Source organism: Chrysemys picta, chromosome 8 (assembly GCF_011386835.1).
Source record: "Chrysemys picta bellii isolate R12L10 chromosome 8, ASM1138683v2, whole genome shotgun sequence".
Lineage (NCBI taxonomy): Eukaryota > Metazoa > Chordata > Testudines > Emydidae > Chrysemys > Chrysemys picta.
In genome coordinates, this window is record NC_088798.1 from 12,139,573 (window position 1) to 12,162,932 (window position 23,360).

General features: G+C 40.2%; 1 protein-coding gene across 3 annotated transcripts in view; it reads right to left on the bottom strand.

Moving 5' to 3' along the window:
- Positions 1-23,360, bottom strand: part of GLIS1 (GLIS family zinc finger 1) — a 277,784-nt gene that overhangs the window by 127,726 nt on the left and 126,698 nt on the right. For all 3 annotated transcript variants that reach the window (XM_024104910.3, XM_065553845.1, XM_008167923.4), the window contains exons 3-4: positions 15,673-15,871; positions 4,418-5,519 (exon numbers count right to left, since the gene is read on the bottom strand). In XM_024104910.3, the coding sequence (XP_023960678.3) occupies positions 4,418-5,519; positions 15,673-15,871 (1,301 nt within the window). The remainder of the gene's footprint in view (positions 1-4,417; positions 5,520-15,672; positions 15,872-23,360) is intronic.

Consider the following 23,360-nt stretch of genomic DNA (forward strand, 5'->3'; position numbering starts at 1 on the left):
AGATCTGGGGCCAGGAACTCTTGAGTTCTAATGCTGCCCCTGATGCATATTCTTTAGGTGCACTTAGGCAAATCACTTAACTTCTTTGTGCCTCAGTTTCCCTATTTGTAATGAGGCCATTATAATACCTACCATGTGTGAACTGATTAACAAGTTACTATGTTTTGATTAAAAGGGCTAATTATTAACAATATAAATAGATTTTTTTTTGGTTCAACAGTTGCAACCAAAGACCCCAGCCAAGCCAGGCCCAAGGGTATGCTCAGGAATTTAAAATTTCACTGGTTTTGGGGGGGCATGTCCTGTGCCCCCACTGAGCCAGAGGAGCTCTCTCTATCTGCTGTGGCCTTGGGGATGGAGGAGTTCTGTGCCCTTGCCAATTATTGGAGGTGGGGGGTCATGCCCGTTTGTCCCCCCCTTGTGCACTGCATACAGTACATACATAAAATAAAAGAGAGTGTCTTCTCCAAAGAGCTTGCAATCAAAGAAGGAACAAGATGTGGACGGGGTTGGGCAAGAGAAAGCATGAGTGAAAACAACAGGCTACATAGTTTGCTTCTTTAAGATAAGTGAACTAGAGATGTTAATGATTGAGAGACAGGCCACCTGTCAAGCCATTATCACTGGTGGTTTACAGGAGCACCGTGATTTATGATGCCTAGTTTCTATAAACACAAATAAATTGCATAAGTAGAAATGAGATTTTCTTATTTCTCTTCACTCTTAGTTGCCCAAGTTTGAAAATTGGGTTCCTTGAAAACACACACACACACACACACACACACACGGTACCCTTGTCTATTTTTTATGAAGTTGTCACCATACAGGAGGGACTGAAAGAGATGACCCACTAGTGGTTTTATCCAAATCAAACAATCGTAGGCCTAACAAGACTAAACGAGCAGCCGTATATTTACATTCTCATACAGGGATTTATGGTTAGTCTACAGTATTTAGGGATCACTATTATTCCATACACCAAAATGCCGGTAGAACTGAAAGACAACAAAAGATGCAGCTATGAGAAATATTTTTTTAAATGAAAACCATTTAAGCTTGCTAATTTTTGCTGTCTCAGACAATCAAAATTCCAATTGTCTGGGACATCAAATCTAAAAAAGCATGAAATTAATCTTCAAAAGTTGAAGTCTTAAGTACATTGCATCATTATTTTTGTTGGATATATTTTTGATTATAATGCAGATGAACCCCAAATTTAATAAAACTAAAATAACATGAGTTAAGTATGAAACATAACAGGATATTGCAGAGAGATTAGGTAGTTTCCTTTAGACTACTTGCAGAGCCCAAGGAAAAATCAAACACAAGGAACACAATGAAGAGAAGACACAGCTTAATTAAAACATTTAACTGAATAGGAAAGGAGAATACTCAGAGTACAGGTTTTGGCAACAAAATGCAGAAAGCACAAGTACCCAGAATCTCAGTTCCTCTACAGCGGATGTCGTTTTGCCTTTCGACCGTTGGTAGTAGAGAAAGAAGCATGCTAGCTAAATTTAAACCAGCTGTAATGATGAGAGTGTTACAGTTGGACTGGAGGAAGCTTACCTCATGAAAGTATTGTGGAAACTGCTGTTGGAAAGATAATAAAAGGATTAACTGCAGTTTTAGTGGACCATTTACTTTTCAATCAAAATGTCTCATGTATTTCCTGTTCTCAAGTGGCTTGGATTCCAAAATTCCTTTGTCTATTACAGTACATAGTAGCAAAGCCTGTCATAAGAAATTAATAATTTTACATGGAAGAAAACTTTTATTTATATGGATTGAGTGCTATTCGTGTTAACCGCCTCAAACAGTCTCAATACCTACTTAGCCAGCAATCTTACCAGGCAAAAGAAAGAAGAAAATCAGCAGTCTCAAAAAGGAAGTAGAAGTGTGCACAATGGATAATTGTAAGCAATGAACGAAAATCCCCACTACAAATACCAAGAGATGCAAAGTTACTGAACAGGGCAATCCACTAAACATAACAAAACAAAATCTAAGACCTCAATTGATGCAAAATGAATTGCCTTATTAATTTCCAGGGGTAACTGCACAGTTATTACCCCATCAAAAGATAACCAATAATGTAAAATGGCATAACATCATAGCACAAAGAAAACACAATAAATCTTTTTGAAAAAATGGAATGTAATTCAGCAGGCAAATGATCCCCGTTTGTGGATAATAATTTTAAGGAGACGAGTCTGTGGCTTCAGATCTTGCACTGCTAGATCAAGTGTTTTCAACAGCAGGAATCTAGACTTGCAAAAAAGATGCATTTTTAATGTGCCCCAAAAGTCTGGTTTTACTATAGCACAGGACTCCAGGTCTCAATTATTATTACCTGCTGATAGTCACTATTTTTGTTCTGGCCATGGAAGGAGTTAACTGCTCATGTGACATTATGCTCTTAAGTCTCTCTGGGGCACACAGAGTATTGGAGTGATTACACTGTCAGCTGTAATGAAACAGCGCTTTATATATTTACATGCCAAGACTACATACATATTTCCAGCATGTCCGATATGCAGGTTTTCATCGGGCCTTTCACGACACTAAATTCTTGAGATGTTGTCAATAGCCAATTATTTAATGCAGACTAACAAAGTGACTGAAAGGGGGAAATTTTTAGTGTTACATGAACTAACTTCTGTGGTATACACAGACTCCTATACAAACACTGACTGGGAATGTAACATTAGAAATCTGCTATACAATAGCTGTCAAATATGCATCTTAGCGAAAATGAAAAAGGGTTTCCATCTCCTGCCTGAGTAAATCTAGCACTCTCTACTATGTCTTTCATCATCATAGAAAAGCTAACCAACTTTCCCCATTTTATCATTTTCCTTAAAAAAGCCTGAAAGAAATGAAGAGGAGAGATTGTTTTCATTTCTTTGTAAGTGATTAAAAAGCCAGTTCCACTGAGAAATCCAGATGGTTTAGCAGTTTCATTACATTTTTATTTATAAGAAAGGGGTTTCATTGTTCTTTTAACATTTATGGCAATAAAAATAACTGTAAGGAGTTTAAATTCCTCAGTGCTTTTACAAGAGATGTTGGTGCTACCTATGAAACTGAGGCAGAAGGTAATTATTTGTATAAGTACTCTTGATTGATAAATTAGACACACACAGTTGTCACTCTTAAAATGTGCCATTTTACCTCAAGCAACTAGATAATGATGCCTCACTATTTCCACTGTTATTCCATATACATGGTTATATGGCATACTTATTGAATAATACTAATATTAAAATAACATTATTAAGATATCTAAGGCAAATGAAAAGTTGTTAAGGTGATATAGCATTATTCTCTGGCAAAGCAAGAAATGTTGCATATTATTTTTCCTCCCCTCCAACCCATCATTAATACTTGACACAAGGTTATACACACATACACGAGCGCCATAATGGACTTCATCCTGGCCTAACCTTCTTACGAGTATTTCTCGCTATAAGATTTTGCTACCAATACAATAATGGGGGGAAATTGTGTCAATTGACTGCCATGATCTGCTGGTGCAATTATTCCTTTGATTTTTTTTTTTTGAACAGCAGTACACAAAGAAAGCTTTGAAAATCTCATGGCTCAGTTTGGAAGCTCATGTCAAACTTGCTTAGTTTTATCTAGTCTATTCAAGGTCTTATATTATTACTCCTCCCTGCATATGGAAAGCTCTATGGAAGTCATTAACTTTTATTTTAATTTGGCCATATTATCCTCATAGGGTGCAGTTGAACAGACAGTGCTGTTCTCAAGATCCTCTTTTTGGAATGCTGATGTTGTTTACAATAGCTTGATCAGAGGAGAACAAAGGGTCTTATTTTTTTTAGAACACTCTATTTTGCAAGTTCAAAAAACAAAACAAACCCCCTAAAACCAACCCCTAACAACCTGAGAAAATCTCAAGATATTCTGATTTTTTAACCTTTTTAAATCCTTAATATGATTCTTTTTCTTTTCCCAACTACCATCTCAAACTTTTGCACTATTAACTCCATGGGTTATTGTTGAGAAGGAGGAATGAAAAGAATTTAATTAGATGAGTTTTACGTTTCTTTATTTAAAATGTCACCCGAGGCTCGGTGACCCTTATTTTACGTTAAATGACTGCTGCTGGCTTTGATCGTCATTTTATTAATGCTTTAATGAATATTAAAAAATAAATCGTTGTATTAAAGTTAAGCTTTCATATAAGGGGACTGAATCTCTTTTCCAAGAGCTACAATATTTATTACTCAAACATTTCCTTTACAATTAAGTTCCTTCCCCAATTCTCTTTAGAACAAACCAAGCTACAGGAAAGTACAATAATTATATTTGAATAATATTGAAGAGAGAGCGAGCCAGTGAGTGAGCAGAGTAACATGTTTCTGTTCAAATAAACAGATTCCAGACTTACCATACACTTGTTTGGTTTTTCTCCAGAATGAACCCTCATATGAATCAGCAGTTTGTAACGAGCATTGAAAGGCTTATACCGACGGACACAGCCTGCCCAGAAGCAAGTAAAGTCCTCTCCCTTCCTCTGGTCAATGTGTGTTTTTTCTAGGTGTCTGACCAGTTCATCTTGTTGGTCATAAGTGGCATTGCAGTCAATCCACCGACAGACCTGTTTGCCATTGCAGATCTCTTGTTCATCTCCTTCACTGGGCTGAAGGGACTTTGGAGACACGGAGACGTGTAAATGAGGCAACGTCCCTTGAGTCTGGCTTAGCTGCTGGTGTAAATGATAAGGCGGCGGCAGCCCCTGACGATGCCGAAAGAGATCTGTGTTAGAGGAATAATCATCCACCGGTTCTTGTTTTAAGAAACTCACCTTCTGGCTGCTGTGCGAGGCGTCTTGCTGAGGAATACTAGTACCATTCATCATAAGGTTAAGACTTGCATTTTCCTCTATTTGCTGCATTTGTAGCGGATCACAGTCACCTCTGTCACATTCAGTGGAAATAGGTACAAGGCATGCTGAAGGAGAAGGAAGACTGCAAGGGTTCCCAGGCTGAGAGCAAGACTGGTGATGAGAAGTTTTCTGAGCACTGTGGTGACTGATCTCCACAGGATGAGAGGAAATGCCAGCCGAATTAGTCCGCAGACCATTCACGCAGGTGACCAGTGATGTCTGCGACGTGCGGATAATAGCTGTAATATCAATTCCTTCAGCTGAAGATGGCATAACAGAGATGCATCTTTTCTTCAGGTTGCTTGATTGTAGCCTGGCTGAATGCTGAGGACTGCCAAAGGACAATGAACCCAGGGAGGAGCTATGTTCATTATTAAACAAGTATGATGAAAGTGAATTTGTAAAGCTATTATTCATTAGGTCTATTTCAGGATGCAGACTACCAGAGGCTCGCAGCTCCATTCCCTCTGTAGTCCTTCTATGTGCCGAAACCTCCGAAAGAACCTTATAATCACCTGGGCACTCTTGCTTAATGTGCTGAGCTGGGTGACTTCCATTCATGCACAAAGTGGAAGAATCGACCGAGTCTTGAAACCTGGGAGACCTGTAATACAGTTTCATGAAACATCACCAACTGTGGGAGAATTTATGATTTTTGTACAAGATGCCACATTTATTATGCCCTGGAGAATGAAACAATTTATTCTCTACTGCACATTGTCTGTGTCTTCCAACAATTAACTTAAAAAAATCCTGCAATGTTTCCTCTATGGCCTTGTAAAGGCAGCATCGTTTTACATGGGATTAATTTTACACGGTGGGTTACACATTGTACAAACTCCCCCTCCCGCCCGCTATTACTGGCAACTCAGTCACAATCTATAGGGTCAATGTACAGATTGGACAAAACAATAGCCAAAAATGTGACGTTTAAGGCTTTAGCCTTTCTTTTAGTTTTTTGAGCTTTTTGAACACAAGCATTTTCATTAGAGCACACAGGGAAAGTGTTCTGGAGTTCTCCCATAGCTCATAGTGGTGGTGTTAATTTTGTTCACACTCTCTAGAGACATTCACCATTACAAAATTCACAAACTTTCAACTCACAAGGCATTTGTTTGAGGAAAAATTTTGATCAGCTGAAAAAAGGGGAATGTAAAGGAATAACAGGAACTGCTGGCCACTATTACAATGTACAATAATCATCCATTTAAAAAACCCCGCTAGTTGCCTTCTAGATCAGTGATTCTCAACTTTTCCCTACCAGAGCACCCCTTTTTTATCCAGCTAGGATCTAGCCAGGCCCCCTCTGCCATTTGGTAATGTGGGAAGGATCGGGTAGCTCGGACTCCCTGGCATTTGTTCAAGATCCTACTGAGAGTCACAACCTCCAAGGTAGGAACCCATGCCTTAGGTAACTAAATAGGGTTAGGAACATAAGAATTGCCATATCAGATCAGATCCATGATCCATTTAGTCTTGGTCTAACACTGGGCTATACAAATTGGCTCATGCGGAAGGGTCTAAAAAACTCCATAACAGACAATTTTGAAATAAGCTGCCTATAGGAGAAGTTTTTTCCTAATATTTTCTTCCAGGCAATCAGTGGTTGGCTTATGCCCTAAAGCACAAAGTTTTATCTCTCTTATAAATATTTATCATAGCAGATATAGTTGTGTCTGTATTATTTCTCACTATTAGCAGCTGTTCCCTAGATATTCCTACAGCTTATGTAGTATATAGGGCTTGTGCTGGCCCTCTTCACATGGGTGAATTTCACACTACAGAGGATTGTGGGTAATACTGCAAACCCTGAGGCAACTATGGTTATTCAGCAAGTTTTTAAGGAAACCACATTTAAGACAAAATTGGAAAAATTTTAAAGAGCGAGCAATGTGTGTATAATCAGCATGTATAGCCAGATAGCTACTGATGAGTCAAACATTCAGGTACTGTGCACATATGTAATGGAAATATTTATGGGGTAAATCATAGAACCCTGGGGTAGATTTCATTTATCTTACAACTTGACTATTTCACCTGCATTCTGATCACTAATCCATTTTTGCTGCGACTGTTCTAACATTCCAACTATGGGCAGCTTTCCAACAGCTATGAATTAAAAAAAAAAACCACCCACAAAAACGTTTCATACCCACAACAAGGAGAGATTTGTCAAAAATATTACAGTGCACTGAGACTCAGTACTGGAAATATTCAGTCTTCTAGTTGTGACAGGTTTATGATCTAGTATCTTTTGAACCATCAGTATTAGGTATAAGAGCTTCGATCCCGCTGGAGAGCTAGAATTCCCTACTTTCCATTGAGATACAGCACTCAGATCTTGAACTGTGACATTACTACTTTAAAAATACTATTTTAAATAATTTTTAGTGGTTTCCATAATCCGTTCATTATCATTTCTCTCTCTCTAGCTTTGTAGCGTTGGTCTCGTGGTAACTACGGCATCTGGTTTTAAAGATGGCAAGGCTTAAAAACACAGTCCTAATACACTTTTAAAACCTCTAAACCATTTCTAAACCTATCTGCCCATAAACTATGTGGCATAAGCAAACTAGATGATGGAGAAGTAGCCATTTTCTTTAAGCTTTCATTTGGAATGGCCAACATAGCTCACAGCTCAGTAGTAATGCTGCCATCTCAGACTCATTATGAGAAATGTTTTATAGTATAACACACCAGTCACGCTTCCTATTATTTAATCCATTCTATATTAGGCCTCATCATAATATTTGAAGGCATATGTTACAGGGTTGCCAACCCTCCTGGATTGGGTGAGAGTCTCCTGGAATTGGCCTCAATCTCATGGTTGCTACTGAATGCAATCTGGGAGATTTTGATAAGCCAAAAGTCTGGTCGGTGGTGCAGCAGAGCTAAGGCAAGCTCCCTACCTGCCCTGGCTCCTCGTGGCTCCCAGAAGTGTCTGGCACGTCTGGGTCCTAGGTGCAAGGGTAGCTAGGGGATCTCTGTGTGCTGCCCCTGCCCCGAGTGCCGACTTCGCAGCTCCCACTGGTGGGAACCACGGCCAACGGAGCTGCGGGGGCTGTGCCTGCAGGCAGGGGCTGCGTGCGGAGCCGCCTGGCCGCCCCTGAGCCTAGGAGCCGCAGGGACATGCCGCCACTTCCAGGAGCCGCCTGAGGTAAGCACCACTTGGCTGGAGCCTGCATCCCGCACCCCTCCCGCACCCTAACCTCCAGCCCTGAGCCCCCTCCTGCACTCAAAATTCCTCCCACACCCCACACCCCCTGCCCCAGCCCCAAACCCCCTCTCACACCCAAACTCCCTCCCAGAGCCCGCACCCCTCACCCCCTCCCACAGCCCAACCCCCTGCTCCAGCCCTGAGCCCCCCCGCACCCAAATTCTCTCCCAGAGCCCCCACCCCGAACCTTCTCCTGCACCCCAACCCCCTGCCCCAGGCTGAGCCCGGAGCCCCCTCCCACACTCCGAACCCCTCGGCCCCACCCCCTAGCCCAGAGTCCTCACACCCTCCCATACCCCAATGCCCTGCCCCAGCCCGATGAGAGTGAGTGAGGGTGGGGGAGAGCGAGCGACGGGGGATGGAGAGCGGGGGCAAAGCCTTGGAAAAGGGGCAGGGCAGGGGCAGGGCCTTGGGGGAGGGGGAGGAGTAGGCAGGGGGCAGGGCAATTAGACAGTTGGCAACCCTAATATATTAACATAATGGTTACAAAACCTCAGACAAAAATTTGAACACACATCTTATCAGGTCTGCCTGGGTGGGGGGTTGACACACGCAAAAGGGACGGTTTGCCCCCGGCTCCCTGTTTGAGAGGGCCCCCAAACTGAGTGGCACTGCTGAGACCTGATGCACAGGGTCACAGCACCACTCAGGTTTCTCTCGGTGGCCCCTCCATCCATGACGGAGGGGTGGCTGCCAAATTTCAGTGAGCAATGTTGCAACCTGACATATGGGGTTGCAATGCCCAGAGTAGGGAACAGGGCCCAGCCCAATGGGACAGGAGCTGCCGCTGTGGGGTGAGTACAGGGCAGGCTTGGTACACACACACACACACACACACACACACACACTCCTCTACCTACCTACCTACCTGAGGCCTCCCCTAAGTGGTAATTTTTTTTGGAAGGGTGGGGGGAGGCCTCAGTTTCAGATTTTGTCTTAGGCCCCCCAAAAATCCTTGTGCAGCCCTGCATCTGATATTGTATAAAAGCTAATAAGATGATTATTTTTCAGCTTGAGTCCCTGAAGCTACATTATTACATAAGGGCCCTATACTGTAAGAGCTCCAACTGTGGAATTCCAGCTGATATCTTAGAATCATAGAAATGTAGGACTAGAAATGTAGTACTCAATATGTTATCTAGTCCAGTGCCTTGTACTGAGGCAGGACTAAATGTTATCTAGACCATCCCTGAGGAGGTGTTTGTCTAACCTGTTCTTAAAAACCTCCAGTAATGGAGATTTCACAGCCTCCCTAGGCAATTTATTCCAGTGCTTAACTACCCTTACAGTTAGGAGGTTTTTTCTTATGTCTAACCTAAATCTCTCTTGCTGCAATTTAAGCCCATTGCTTCTTGTGCTGTCTTCAGTGATTACGGAGAACAATTTATCACCATCTTCTTTATAACAACCTTTTACGTACTTGAACACTATTATGTCCCCCACTCAGTCTTTTTTTCCTCCAGACTAAACAAACCCAATTTTTTTCCAATCTTTTCTCATTGGTCATGTTTTCTAGACTTTTAATCATTTTTGTTGTTCACCTCTGGACTTTCTCAAATTTGTCCACATCATTTCAAAAGTGTGGTGCCCAGAACTGGACACAGTATTCCAGTTAGGCCTTATAAGTGCTGAGTAGAGTGGAAGAATTACTTCTTGTGTCTTGTTTACAACACTCCTGCTAATACAGCCCAGAATGATGTTCGCTTTTTTTGAAACAGTATTACATTGTTGACTCCTGTTTAGTTTGTGATCCATTATAACCCCAGATCCTTTTCTGTAGTACGCCTTCCTAGGCAGTCATTTACCATTTTGTATTTGTACAATGGATTATTGCTTCTTAAGTGTAGTGCTTTGCATTTGTCCTTATTGAATTTCATCCTGTTTATTTCAGGCCATTTGTCCAGTTTGTCAAGATCATTTTGAATTCTATACCTGTCCTCCAAAGCACTTGCAACCCCTCCCCGCTTGGTATCATCCACAAACTTAAGTATACTCTCTATGCCATTAGCCAAATCATTATAAAAGATATTGAATAGAATTGGATCCAGGTCAGACCCCATGGGACCGCACTGAATATGCCCTTTCCAGCTTCATTTTGAACCACTGATAACTAACCTCTGAGTCTGGTTTCCAATCAGTTGTACAACCACCTTATAGTAGGTTTGTCTAGGCTATGTTTTCTTAGGTTGCCTAGGAGAAGATAATGTGAGACAATATCAATAGCCTTATTAAAAAGTTGAAATATATCACATCTACTGCTTCCCCCATCCACAAGGCTTGTTACCTTATCAAAAGAGGGAAGTTAGGTTGGTTTGACAAGATTTGTCCATGACAAATCCATGTTGACTGTCACCTTCTTATCTTGTAGGTACTTACAAATTGATTGTTTGATTATTTGTATCATTATCTTTCCAGGTACAAAAGTTAAGCTGACTGGGTTTTTAATTCCCTGGGCTTTTCTTATTCCTCTTTTTATGGATATGTACTATATTTGCACTTTTTCAGTCCTCTGGGATCTCTCCCTTCCTCCATGAGGCCTCAAAGATAATGGCTAAATGGCTCGGAGATCTCTGCAGCCAGTTCCTTAAGTATTCTAGGATATATTTTATCAGCCCCTATCAACTGGAAGACATCTAACTTGTCTGAATAATTCTTAACTTGTTCTTTCCCTATTGCAGCCTCAGATCCTATCCCATTTATACTGATATTCACTATATTAGTCCTCCATCCTAACCTTTACGGTGAAAACGGAAACAAAAAATATATTTAACGCGTTGGCCATTGCTGTGTTTTCTGTTACTGTCTTTCTCTCCTGTCCTTACTCTTCATTTTGCTTCTAATGTATTTGTAAAAATTTTCTTGTTACCCTTTATCTCCCTAGCTAGTTCAATCTTGTTTTGTGCCTTGGCCTTCCTAATTTTGGCCCTAGATGCTTGTGGTGGTGGTGTTGTTGTTGTTTTTTAAATATTCAGCCTTTGTAATTTGACCTCGTTTCCACTTCTTGTATCACTCCTTTTTGAGTTTCAGTTTGTTGAAGATCTGGTTAAGCCAGAGTGGTCTCTTACCATGCTTCCTATCTTTCGTATGCATTGGGATAGTTTCCTTTTGTGACCTTAATAATGGTGACTGGTCCTGCAGCACACAGTCCTGATCCCAAGCGGCACTAAGCTCCCAAACCTTCCAGTGAAATCCATGGGAGTTTCCAGGATTCGGCCTTACTCAGAATCAGGACTGTAGTTTCTGTGATGAAGACAATTGTATCACACGGAGTATGGAATGCATAAAGAGTAAAAAAGAAACAAAAGGAAGCATTGGGGTGAATGATTTCAATCAAGAAAGAATGAATTCTCATTTCTCATCCACCCAGCTTTGTGTTACAGAGGCCCTGCTTATGTACATATAAATATTGGCGACGGATGCAGATTTGAATACCAGAATTCTTCACAAGAATTATAGCTTTCTAGATATCTGCACCATGTTATATACATTACGCCCCCGTGAGTCAGTTAACACTGCTGTAGGAAGTTGCATTATTTTCATTTCCCAACTTTTGGGTGTGGACATTTTCAACCTTAAAGTTGCATTACTGTAAATGTTCTGTGTTTACTATAGAATTTTATCATCACCCTTCTAAGGCAAACTCTGGGCCCCTACCTCCGCAGCCACTGTGGGGCCCTAACTGGAGCAGAATTGGTGCAGTTCTACTGAGCAGGCCTGGGAGGGACAGGATTCCTGGAGACCAGCTTTTTAGATAGCTCCTTCTGAGGTTATTATTTATCATTTGTACTGCGATAGCCTCGAGATGGCTCAGTCAGGGATTAGAGCCGCATGGTGCTAGGCACTGTACTAACAGGTAAAAAGATAGTCCTTGCCCCAGAGATCTCACAGTCCGAGGGAGTGGTTCTCAACCTGCAGCCCAATCAGCACACAGCTGCAGCCCAGGTGACATTCTCAGGGCCATACACGTAGTATATATTATTGTGTGGATGCGGCCCACATAACACAGAGAGCTGCATATGCGGCCCACAATGGTAAATAGATTGAGAACCACTGATCCAGGGACTATGATTTGATGCAAACATGGATGTAACAAATAAATGAAGGTGGGAGGATGAAGGGACAGTAAAATGAACACAATACGGTTGTGCCAACATGCAGGGAATAAAGGCAGGAGCAGAGTGGGTGGGTTTGATACAGGGGATATGCAATAGGAATTGGGGGCAATGGTGAATTTTGGAGGTGGAGGACTTCCTATTGCCCTCTCCAGCAGAATACATATAGGTTTGGACACATCTTTAAACGTTCACTCTAAGCAACAATCCAATTGCACAGGACGTTACAGCACACTGTACAAGGAAGCAAGGCCTTTGTACAGTATGTTACAGTCCTGTGAGGGCGAGTGAAGTCGTACTTCTAAAGAGACTTCCATACACTGTAATTGGAGCCAGAGAGCAAGGACAGTAGCCACTATGCCAGAAGTGTTTTAGTTTAAAAACAGCCTCAACGTAAAATAGCACCACAGAAAATAATCTGGAGATTTTGGCTAAACAAATGTACATGCCTTTAATTTCCCATGCAAGCAAGTCTTTTGTGACTACTGACAGTTTTAAGAAGCTGGAGGATATTGTTCTGCTACACAACTACGGGCCCTTTGCAACACTTGCTCTTTGGCTGCTCCGCTGCCTTCCCTGTTTTTACACAGAAAAACAAGAACACAATGTGGGAAGAGTTTTCCATGCCTGATAATGGATTATCTGACAAATGGCCAACATTAGCTGTACATGGAGGCCAATTGTGATGAAGAAGGTATTAGGACTTTTACAGTATAACACACACATCTCATTTACAAATACTATGTAGTGGAAATTATGTTGCATAACTTAAAAGCTATTAATTGAGCTTGGGATGGAAGAGAAGGGGGTTATTATCCATGGATTAATGCAGTCATCACTGGAATACAGTTCCTGAGAGAAAATGACATGGGGTGGGAGGGGAGCTGATGGGGATAATGAATTTCAGTGTGCTGAGAAAAACAGCAGAATCCAGTCGTAACTCTGAATTCCTTGCAGGATTTTGAGCTTGTGGTGGGGGTGCCGTTATTTGTTTGTTTGGGTTTTCTTTGTGGTTGCACACACTAGTCATTCAAAGATTAACCCAGAATCCTTGTCGGAATTTGCATTTCCCCTTATTTATGCATTGGACATCAGAGCTGGTCAGAACGACCAATGCAAAGTACAGTCAGTGATGTCCACAGTACATTTTGGTACATCCATTCCCACCCTCTTTTGTCTAGGCACTGTCCAAGAAAGGGCTCAGTCCTGAAAGGCACGGAGCACCCTCAACTCCCATTGACTTCACTGAAAGTGAGAGCATTCGGCACTATGCAAATTGGGCTCTTATATTGTTAACTCTTCAGGGTAAGGACATTGTCTTCTTGTATTTGTCTGTAAAAAACCACAACTATGGCACTGTGTAAATAATGAATAGTGACAATAATAAATGCTGTCTGTCTTGGTTTTCATACCAAGAAGTAGCTTTGACTCCACATAGTGTGTCCGTTAGGAAAGACAGGGGCATTCACTGTGCAAGGATTAGTTACTGTATGTTTGTCATGCTCACAGAGCCAAGTAGGGCATGAACACTACACTGCAAATCCTGTACAAATCAAAACTGTGGAAACAGGGTGGACATACAAACAGAGAGCAAGATGAATGACAGGCCATATAAACAAATAGCCCATGAACGAATGGAAAGCAACCACAATGTACCTCAAGATGCTCTCCAAACATTTCCAAACAGTGACTCAGGAAATGGTGAAACCTGCCGATTTTAGAACGTGTTGTAAAACAAACACAAGAGAATTACCTCAATCACCTGCTGCTTTATCGTAATAGCAGCCCTCTCATATTCTGTTGCATACAATCCTCTATGTTGTTCTGGGAATCTTCCCTCAGACAGAGATGGAAGCAGTTCATATTACTGAGTGTGGTACTGTGATCCCCAGTATACAGATATCTATCATTTCCCTATTATGGATTTTACAAAAAGCTTCAAAAAGATCTAAGCAGGGTCCTCTCCGTCTCCTTTTGTTTTCTCCTGCCCTAATTATCTTTGTTTCATAATTATCCTCAACGACAGAATAAAAACAGCCTGATAATTGCAAGCACCGCACCGAGACATAAAAGGGTTGGGAGAGAGCTGCGTTAAATGCAGCAGAAGCCTAAAAGTTTTAATACCAGCAGCAGAATATGTTTGCTATTTGCCATGAAAATGATCTGCCTTTTTTCCCTTACAGTTCTCTCCACTTGCTTGTCACACTGATGTGCCTTTTATTCCTGAAAATGCAGATATCCTTGTCCCATTAGTAAAAGAAAAAGGGAAAACAATGCATAAACTTGTATAATAAAATCAAAAACAGCCAGATTTCCATGACTAAGTTACACAGTCAACATTTCCTCTTGCTGGGTCTATGGAAATTTGGGTTTGATGGTTCCAGGCAGAAAGCACCAATTATTCCAAATATTTAAGATAAAGGCTGCAACTTTATTGAGTTTTTTTATTTCTACATCTCTTCAAAAAGGTCAAGATCATTCCATATCATAAGCTTTGCCAAAAAGCATTGTAATTAAAATAGATGGACAGATTTTAATTCAGAGCAGGCGTCTATTCACAATGGATGTCTGTTTAGGGTATTTGTTTAAAATCTGGTAATGTTAAATTTGTAACAACAACACAAAAAAATAATAAGAGTTCTACATTTTCGTATAATTAATTTATAGCAAATGTTTAAGTAGGGATCTGCCATGAACAGAATCTAAGAACTGTGCATATATCAAAACCAGAGCCCAGATTTTTACATTATAGCCTTAAAAGCAAATACCAAGGATATGGGAACATTTCGCTCGGTTTGTTAAAGGAAACACTGTAGAAATGAGAGTGGCACACACTTCCTGGAGGTTTAATGGTGGCATGCCAGACTGCCATATGGAAGACTCCAGTTTGGGAGTGATTCTACTATCCTTATTTCCCTGGCTGGAACTTGAAAGCATCATGGGTGGTGAGGAGGGAGAGGAGGCAGTTTTCTTTCTATTTAAGTCACTGGCAAACTATCATTCATTTCAGTGGATGCTGGGATTGTACTCACAGAGGAGACATACTTAAACTCCAAAAGTGAAGGGTGCCACTGCCTTTAGAGTGATCCCCTAGTGGTAGGATCATGGAGCAGTAGGAGTGCATCTGCACAGAAAGGCCATGCCTCAGGCCCAGCAGTAAGGTACCATCAATAACAGCCTCTTATGGGTAATGGAATTAGTTGATTAGAAGGGGAGATTAAATGGTTGCCCCAGATGGAATGACAAGATGAGGCAAAAGCCAAAGAGATCTTCTGACCCTGGCATTCACATCAGACCCCTCAACCAGGCCCAGTGAAGGCAGAACCCAGGTCCAAATCCTGAAAGGTTGCTACTGGGAAAAAAAGATTATAGCAATGAAGGGCTTCAAAAGGGAAAGGTATATAAAGCAACAAAAACGGGAACAATACCTGGTATCTGAGTGTGTTAAATTCAGGTGACCGACATGTAGCAATCTCTCACGAGATAATGGGTGGTCTCGGGTAAGTGGATTTCCTGTGTGGATGAGCAGACTCTGTCTACAGACAGGTACTGAGCTATTTGTCATCTCCATGTCCATCATGTTCTTCTTCTCGGAGATCAAATTACAGTGGCCGTATCCACCATTCACTGTTAAATACATTTAAAAAGAGAGAGTGAGAGAGAAAATAACCATAAGCTTCTACCCATGGATGCTGCTATATCAGTTATCATTCTCAGTTATTCACACTTTTAGCTCCTCTCATGAAAGCATTATAATTGCAACAGCAAAGAATGTTAAGGGTTTCACAATGAACCAAGAACTAATTCCAAAGGAATTAGTGTCCAGAACGTATTGCTCTTGTTCCTCTTTTTAAAGATGGGTCTGTTTTTCCACTTCATATGTTAACTTTAAAAAAAAATGTGATAGGTTCCTTTTCTTCTACATTTTTTGAGAGGTAGTATTTCCTACATTTTTTGTTTGGTTAGTTTTGTTTTGGGGTTTATTCATTTATTTTGGTGGGATTAGTTGTTGGGTTTTTTCCTATTAGTGAAATTAATGGAGACAATATTAATGCAAGGGTCTTCTGCAGTCTAATTGAAGTCTTTATTTTTTGTCTATACAGGAAATTTATACTGGTATAAGATGTGAAAACTAAGGTGTAATTTAAAACTGATAAAGTTACAGCAGCATAATTCCCCATGTAGATACACTTAACATGACCTGAGTCCCTTTTTATTATTATTATTTTGGTTTAGCTTATGTCACTTTTAAGCTAAACCAAAAAAAGCCACTTTAATAACAGAATAAGAGAGTGTCCACATAGTGAGTTATATCAATCTAACTATACTGTTTTAACTGTAGCAGTATAATTCTACTAGTAAAACTTTCCTGTACAGACATGCATACCTGGCAAAACTTTCCTGTACTAGCACGCCCTTAGTATGAAGGATCAGGGCATTAGTGAGGAGATTCTAGTTTATTTTCTGATGAAAAATGGGGGGGAAATTTTCCATGTGTTTAAGTTTATTCGTATTTTCAAAATAATCTATGATTTTTCTATATTCTTATTCTGCTATGGCTAGATCTGGCACATGTTTAATTTCACTCTTATACCAAAAGATGAGGGAAATGGACCAAAGATACAGCAATCATTCTAAGAAAAAGAATTCTGGATACATTTTCAAATCTATCCATGGACATTAGATGCATAGATCCAAAAAAGATGGATGTGTTTAAAAACAGATGGCAAAATATAGCCTAGGACTTAGATCCTGAGCCTGAAAACACCAACACACATGATTAAATTTAAATATGTCAGTAATTCCATTGACTTTAATGGGACTACTCATGAGCTAAAAGTTAAGCATGTGGGAAAACATTTGCAGAATAGGAAGGGCCTTAAATTGCTAGCTACAAAAAAAAATCACTATAGATATTTATCATGATATGCTTATTGCACATAGGCCATGCCTTTAAAATACTAGATTATAAGTATGGCCATACTTGGCCAGATCAATGGTCCATCTAGCCCAGTATCTTGTCTTCTGACAGTGGCCGGTGCCAGATACTTCAGAGGGAATGCGCAGAACAGGGCAATTATCGAGTGATCCATCCCCTGTCCTCCAGTCCCAGCTTCTGACTGTCTTGGTTAATAGCCATTGATGGACCTATCCTCCATAAGGGTATCTAATTTGTTTTTGAATCAAGTTATACTTCACAACATTCCCTAGCAACAAGTTCCACGGATAGACTATGCATTGTGTGAAAAAGTACCGGTACTTCCTTATGTTTATTTTAAATGTGCTGCCTATTACTTTCTGTGGGTGACTCCTGGTTCTTGTATTATATGATGGTTAAATAACACTTCCGTATTCACTTTCTCTACACCATTCATGATTTTATAGATCTCTATCATATTCCCCCATTAGCTGTCTCTTTTCTAAGCTGAACAGTCCCAATCTTTCTCTCTCTCCTCATCTGGAAGCTGTTCTATATCCCTACTCATTTTTATTGCCCTTCTTTATACTTTTCCCAATTGTAATATATCTTTTCTGAGATGGGACAACCAGAACTGCATGCAGTATTCAAGGTGTGGGAGTACCATAATTTATATAGTGGCATTATGATATTTTCTGTTTTATTATCTGTCCCTTTCCTAATGGTTCCTAATATTCTATTAGCTTTTTTGACGGCCACTGCACACTGAGCAGATGTTTTCACAGAACTATCCACAATGACTCCAAGATCGCTTTCTTGAGTGGTAACAGCTAATTTAGACCCCCCAGCATTTTGTATGTATAGTTGGGATTATGTTTTCCAATGTGCATTACTTTGCATTTATCAACATTGAATTTCATCTGCCATTTTCTTGCCCAATCACCTAGTTTTGTGAGATCCTTTTGTAACGCTTCGCAGTCAGCTTTGGACTTAGGTATTTTGAATAATTTAGTATCATCTGCAAACTTTGCCACCTCACTGTTTACCCCCTTTTCCAGATTATTTATGAATATGTTGAACAGCACTGGTTCCAAAACAGATCTTTGTGGAGCCCACTATTTTCCTCGGTCCACTGCGAAAACTGACCATTTATTCCTACCCTTTGTTTCCTGTCTTTTAACCAGTTACTGATCCATGAGAGGATCCCTCTTATCCCATAACTGCTTACTTTGCTTAAAAGCCTTTAGTGAGGGACCTTGTCAAAGGCTTTCTGAAAGTCCAAGTACGCTATATCCCCTGGATCACCATTGTCCACATGCTTGTTGACCCCCTCAAAGAATTCTAATAGATTGCGGAGGCATGATTTCCCTTTACAAAAGCCATGTTGACTCTTTCCCAACGTATCGTGTTCATCTATATGTCTGAAAAATCTGTTCTTTTACTATAGTTTCATCCAGTTTGCCTGGTACTGAAGTTAGATTTACTGGCCTGTAATTGCCAGGAACACCTCTGAAGCCTTTTTAAAAAAATGTATGTTACATTAGCTATCCACCAGTCATCTGGTACAAAGACTGATTTAAGTGGTAGGTTAGATACCACAGTTAGTAGTTCTGCAATTTCATATCTGAGTTCTTTCAGAACTCTTGGGTGAATATCATCTGATCCTGGTGACTTATTACTGTTTAATTTATACATTTGTTTAAAAACCTCCTCTACGGACACCTCAATCGGGGACAGTTCCTCAGATTTGTCTTCTAAAAAGAATGGCTCATGTGTGGGAATCTCCCACATAGACCACATATATAATCAAGGAGAAAGGAATTAAAATCACACATACAAAAATTAGTTTACAAGAGCATCAGTGATAACGGACTTTTTTTTTTTTTAACATTGGAGAGGAGAGTTGCATTTATTTACTTACTTCAAAAGCCTGTTGTGAGGGTTTTTTTAATGAATGTGTGTAACATGTTTTGAGATCTTCAGATCAAAGGAACTAGAGGCAGGCAAAGTACTTGTACTAGCTCTGACTGCTTTTCACTTACATTTTTCCTCTTGATAAACAAAAATGACAACAAAACCCATCAGATATTCTACGACTAATAATTTGCTATTGACCAGTTTTCTGATCTGCCATACCAAATCAACAGACCAGGCAGAATCTTTTCATGTTAGTGAAGTGTTTGAATGGAGTGGCAATAAAGAAATGTCATAAGTGTTGCTTGAAGCTGTCTCAATTGAGCTGCATACTGTGCTATGGATGAAGGTGTAGTATAAACATGCATTTAAGGCAAAATCAATTCAATTTAAAAGAAAAAACAAACAAACCAGACAAAAAACCACCAACAGGAGGTTGCAGTCAAAGGCCTGATCCTGCAGTCCTTATGCAGGAAAAATCAAATGGAGTCTTGCTTGTGCAGAGTAGGACTGGAGATTTGATCTGAACATGTGTGTGTGTCACAGTAAAATATTTTTAAACGTTTCCTTTTATTAGCCCCATCGATATTTGGAAACTGACCCATTGCAAAGAATGGTTGTCAGCAATAAAGCTTCCTGAACTAGAGTTGAAAACGGTTTGTGTTACTGTAGATGAAACAAAACCATTTTCAGTATCATTACAGAAAGTGTGACTGCGCCATGACTCCACCAAGTCTCAGGGTATGTCTACATTGCAATTAGACACCCACAGCTGACCCTTGCCAGCTGATTTGGGCTCATGTGGTTCAGGCTGAGGGGCTATTTAATTTCAGTGTAGCCATTCTGGTTCAGACTGCAGCCTGAGCTCTGGGACCCTCCCATCTTGCAGTTTAGACATATCCTGGGTCACACTGTCTGTAACGTGCCAGTTTTCCAATGTAGGGTTTTGACTCATAAGGTGGAACAAATGACTTAGTTCCATATGTGGCAATTCACACTTTAAAATGTCACGGACAATGGTATGGCAAAAGAAATGGTATTCATCATGCACTGACTATAGTGTAATTGAAATAACCACTTCTGAGAGGTTGGCACACAGGTCTGGAACTGTGAAGAAAGTTTAGAGGTGGTTCCAAGCATAATGGCCTGATTTTCATGTCCATTGCAGTTTTGGGGCATGAAAAGTATGTGAACATCAAGTACACATTTCTTCTGAACTTAACATACCATCCTAATTTGGGTTATTGCTGCTAATTGAATATATTTCTTGAAAATGTAAAAACAATCCTTTCTGCCAAAGAAATACTTGCAAAATACCCATTCTGTGAACTAAGATACATCTCTGTATGTGCGTATGCATAATCAGGAACAACTCACTGAAATGAGCCAGATTCTCCTCTCATATACATATACTTAAGTGGAATTACCTCTATGCAACCTTTATATACAATTTCTATCATTCTTTCATACTTACATACATTCCAACATTCACATTTACCTTATTAGCCATCTGTTGTGATAGTATCAGGAATATCGTGGTACACAGCATTTTTAAATCTTTTCATGAGGTAAAGGTAATTAACAGTGAATATATGAAGTTCTGCACTTTTTCAAAATGGCTGCCATTTCCCTTTGTTGGATCAAAGCCACAGGCTGTGCTCTGTTAAAACGGCCACCATTCCCCTACAGCTTTTGACTGTGAAGCTCTGCTTAACAAAAATGTCTTTCCTTTTCCATGTTTCCAATGGGACAGAAGCTCTGCTACCCACCAGGAAGATGGCTGCCCCCTGTGCCATCAGGAGGTACAGAGGGACACTGAGTTGCTGTCAATGGAATTTAAATGGGACCAGGTTCAGAGCTCTAGTGAATATGAGAGAGGGGATAGTCTGGAAAGCCAATGATTATGGAAGGCAGGTAAATCTTGGAGGTAAACTTTGAAAATCCAGATCTTTTCTGGCCTGGAAGACTCTCTGATAACTGGAGAAATAGTGAAAAAGATGGCAACACAAGAGTCAAGAAAATCAAACCTGAGATCTTGAGAGGGGAAGAGGTTTTTAGTCACATTGTTTAAAACTATGCTGTTTGTTTACTCTGTAAATACCTATTTCACTTCAATGACTATCTTACATTTTGGGGGAAATCAGAATGCCAGGCTTTACATTCCTGATATTGCTAAGGGAAGAAACAAGCAAAGGAAAAAATTGGCAGATGATGGGAGAAGAACTTTCTGGCCATGATAAAAAGCAAAAAAAGGACATAAGCCTTTGTACAAAGTATTTGCCATTCAGCTTTAAAACTTCTAAACTATGCTATCACTATATCTACAAAAACAAGTCACTCACTTGCTCTCTCTATTCATGTTACATAAGGCTGAGCTGTCAAGTAAGGACTGATTTTCCTTTCACTTACATCAGTGGTGTTACTCCTGTTTACTGAAATCAGAGTTGTCAGCACTAGACATTGCTGAAAATTTTCCATCAAAACAGTTTTTCAACAGAAAATTGGGTTTTTGACTCAACTCTGTGCGTGTGTGTGTACCCTGTTTCCCCGAAAATAAGACAGTGTCTTATATTAATTTTTGCTCCCAAAGATGCGCTAGGTCTTATTTTCAGGGGATGTCTTATTTTTCAGAAATGAAAAATGCCTTATTATCGGTGGATGCCTTATTATCGGGGAGGTCTTATTATCGGGGGGATGCCTTATATTACAACGAGAGGCAAAACTGTAAGTAGGCCTTATTTTCGAAGGATGTCTTATTTTCGGGGAAACAGGGTATGTGTGTGTGAGAGAGAATGAGAGAGAGAGAGAGAGAAAAGTATCCGCTTTCTGAGGACAATTTTGACATTTCATTTAAAAAAAATCCAAAAATTGAAAAGTTTTGTTTGTTTTTTGGTCTGAAAACCAAAAAGTTTCACCCAAAAACATTAGGCCAAAAGTTTTGATTTGGAAATGCTGCTATGTTAGCTCGTGGGAATTGTAGTTTGGGTGTCTCTTGGCCCATTCTGCTCCACTGGCTGGGCTCCCCAGCTGGACTACATCTCTCATGATGCACTGTAGTCACGGAACTCCCATGATGCACCACTGTACCTCAGGAAGAGGGGAGGCCATGGTGCACCATGGGAGATGTAGCCCAGGGACCATGGAGGAGAATGGGAGCATAAGGCATCCAAACTACAACTCTCATGAAAACAACAAGGAGTCTGGTGGCACCTTAAAGACTAACAGATTTATTTGGGCATAAGCTTTCGTGGGTAAAAACCTCACTTCTTCGGATGCATAGAGTCATGAGGCATAATCAGACCCATAACTGTTGTTAATTTGTACAATGTAGAACTGATTAATGAAATTGTTTAATTGTTCACTTTATTAATGTAAGTTCATAAGTAAAGTTTTATGAATGAAACAATATTCATTCATAAAACCGGTTACCCCAATAACTGGCTAATTAACAATTAAGATGCTTGTTAAGAGCCATAGCTGTTCAGTCAGCTGCCTTTGTAAGTTTCACTATCAATCCAATTCCTGCTTAAATCACTGAGACTTGCACTGTTTCAGTATTGTAACTTCTGTTCACCATTTATTACACTTGCCTACAGTGTAACTTCTGTTCACTGTTTGCCATCCATTATACTTGTCTATATTGTAACTTCCGTTCACTGTTTGCCATATTGTAATTCAAACCCCATTTTAAAACGCTTACTCCATTTGCTTGCTGCAACCTTCATTTTTGCAAACCCTGCTGTAATCTTATTAGTTTAGTTTAGATGTGTGAATGAGGTATGTATGGATGATGGAATCAACCTCCAGCCCCAGCCTGTCCTGATTAAATTCTAAGGAAGGGTAGAAGGGAGAACAGCAAAATAGAGACAATGGATTTCAGGAAGGCAGATTTTGGGAAGCTCCGAGAGCTGATAGGTAAGGTCCCATGGGAATCAAGACTGAGGGGAAAAACAGCTGAGGAGAGTTGGCAGTTTTTCAAAGGGACACTATTAAGGGCCCAAAAGCAAGCTATTCCGCTGGTTAGGAAAGATAGAAAATGTGGCAAAAGACCACCTTGGCTTAACCACGAGATCTTGCACGATCTAAAAAATAAAAAGGAGTCATATAAAAAATGGAAACTAGGACAGATTACAAAGGATGAATATAGGCAAACAACACAGGAATGCAGGGGCAAGATTAGAAAGGCAAAGGCACAAAATGAGCTCAAACTAGCTACAGGAATAAAAGGAAACAAGAAGACTTTTTATCAATACATTAGAAGCAAGAGGAAGACCAAAGACAGGG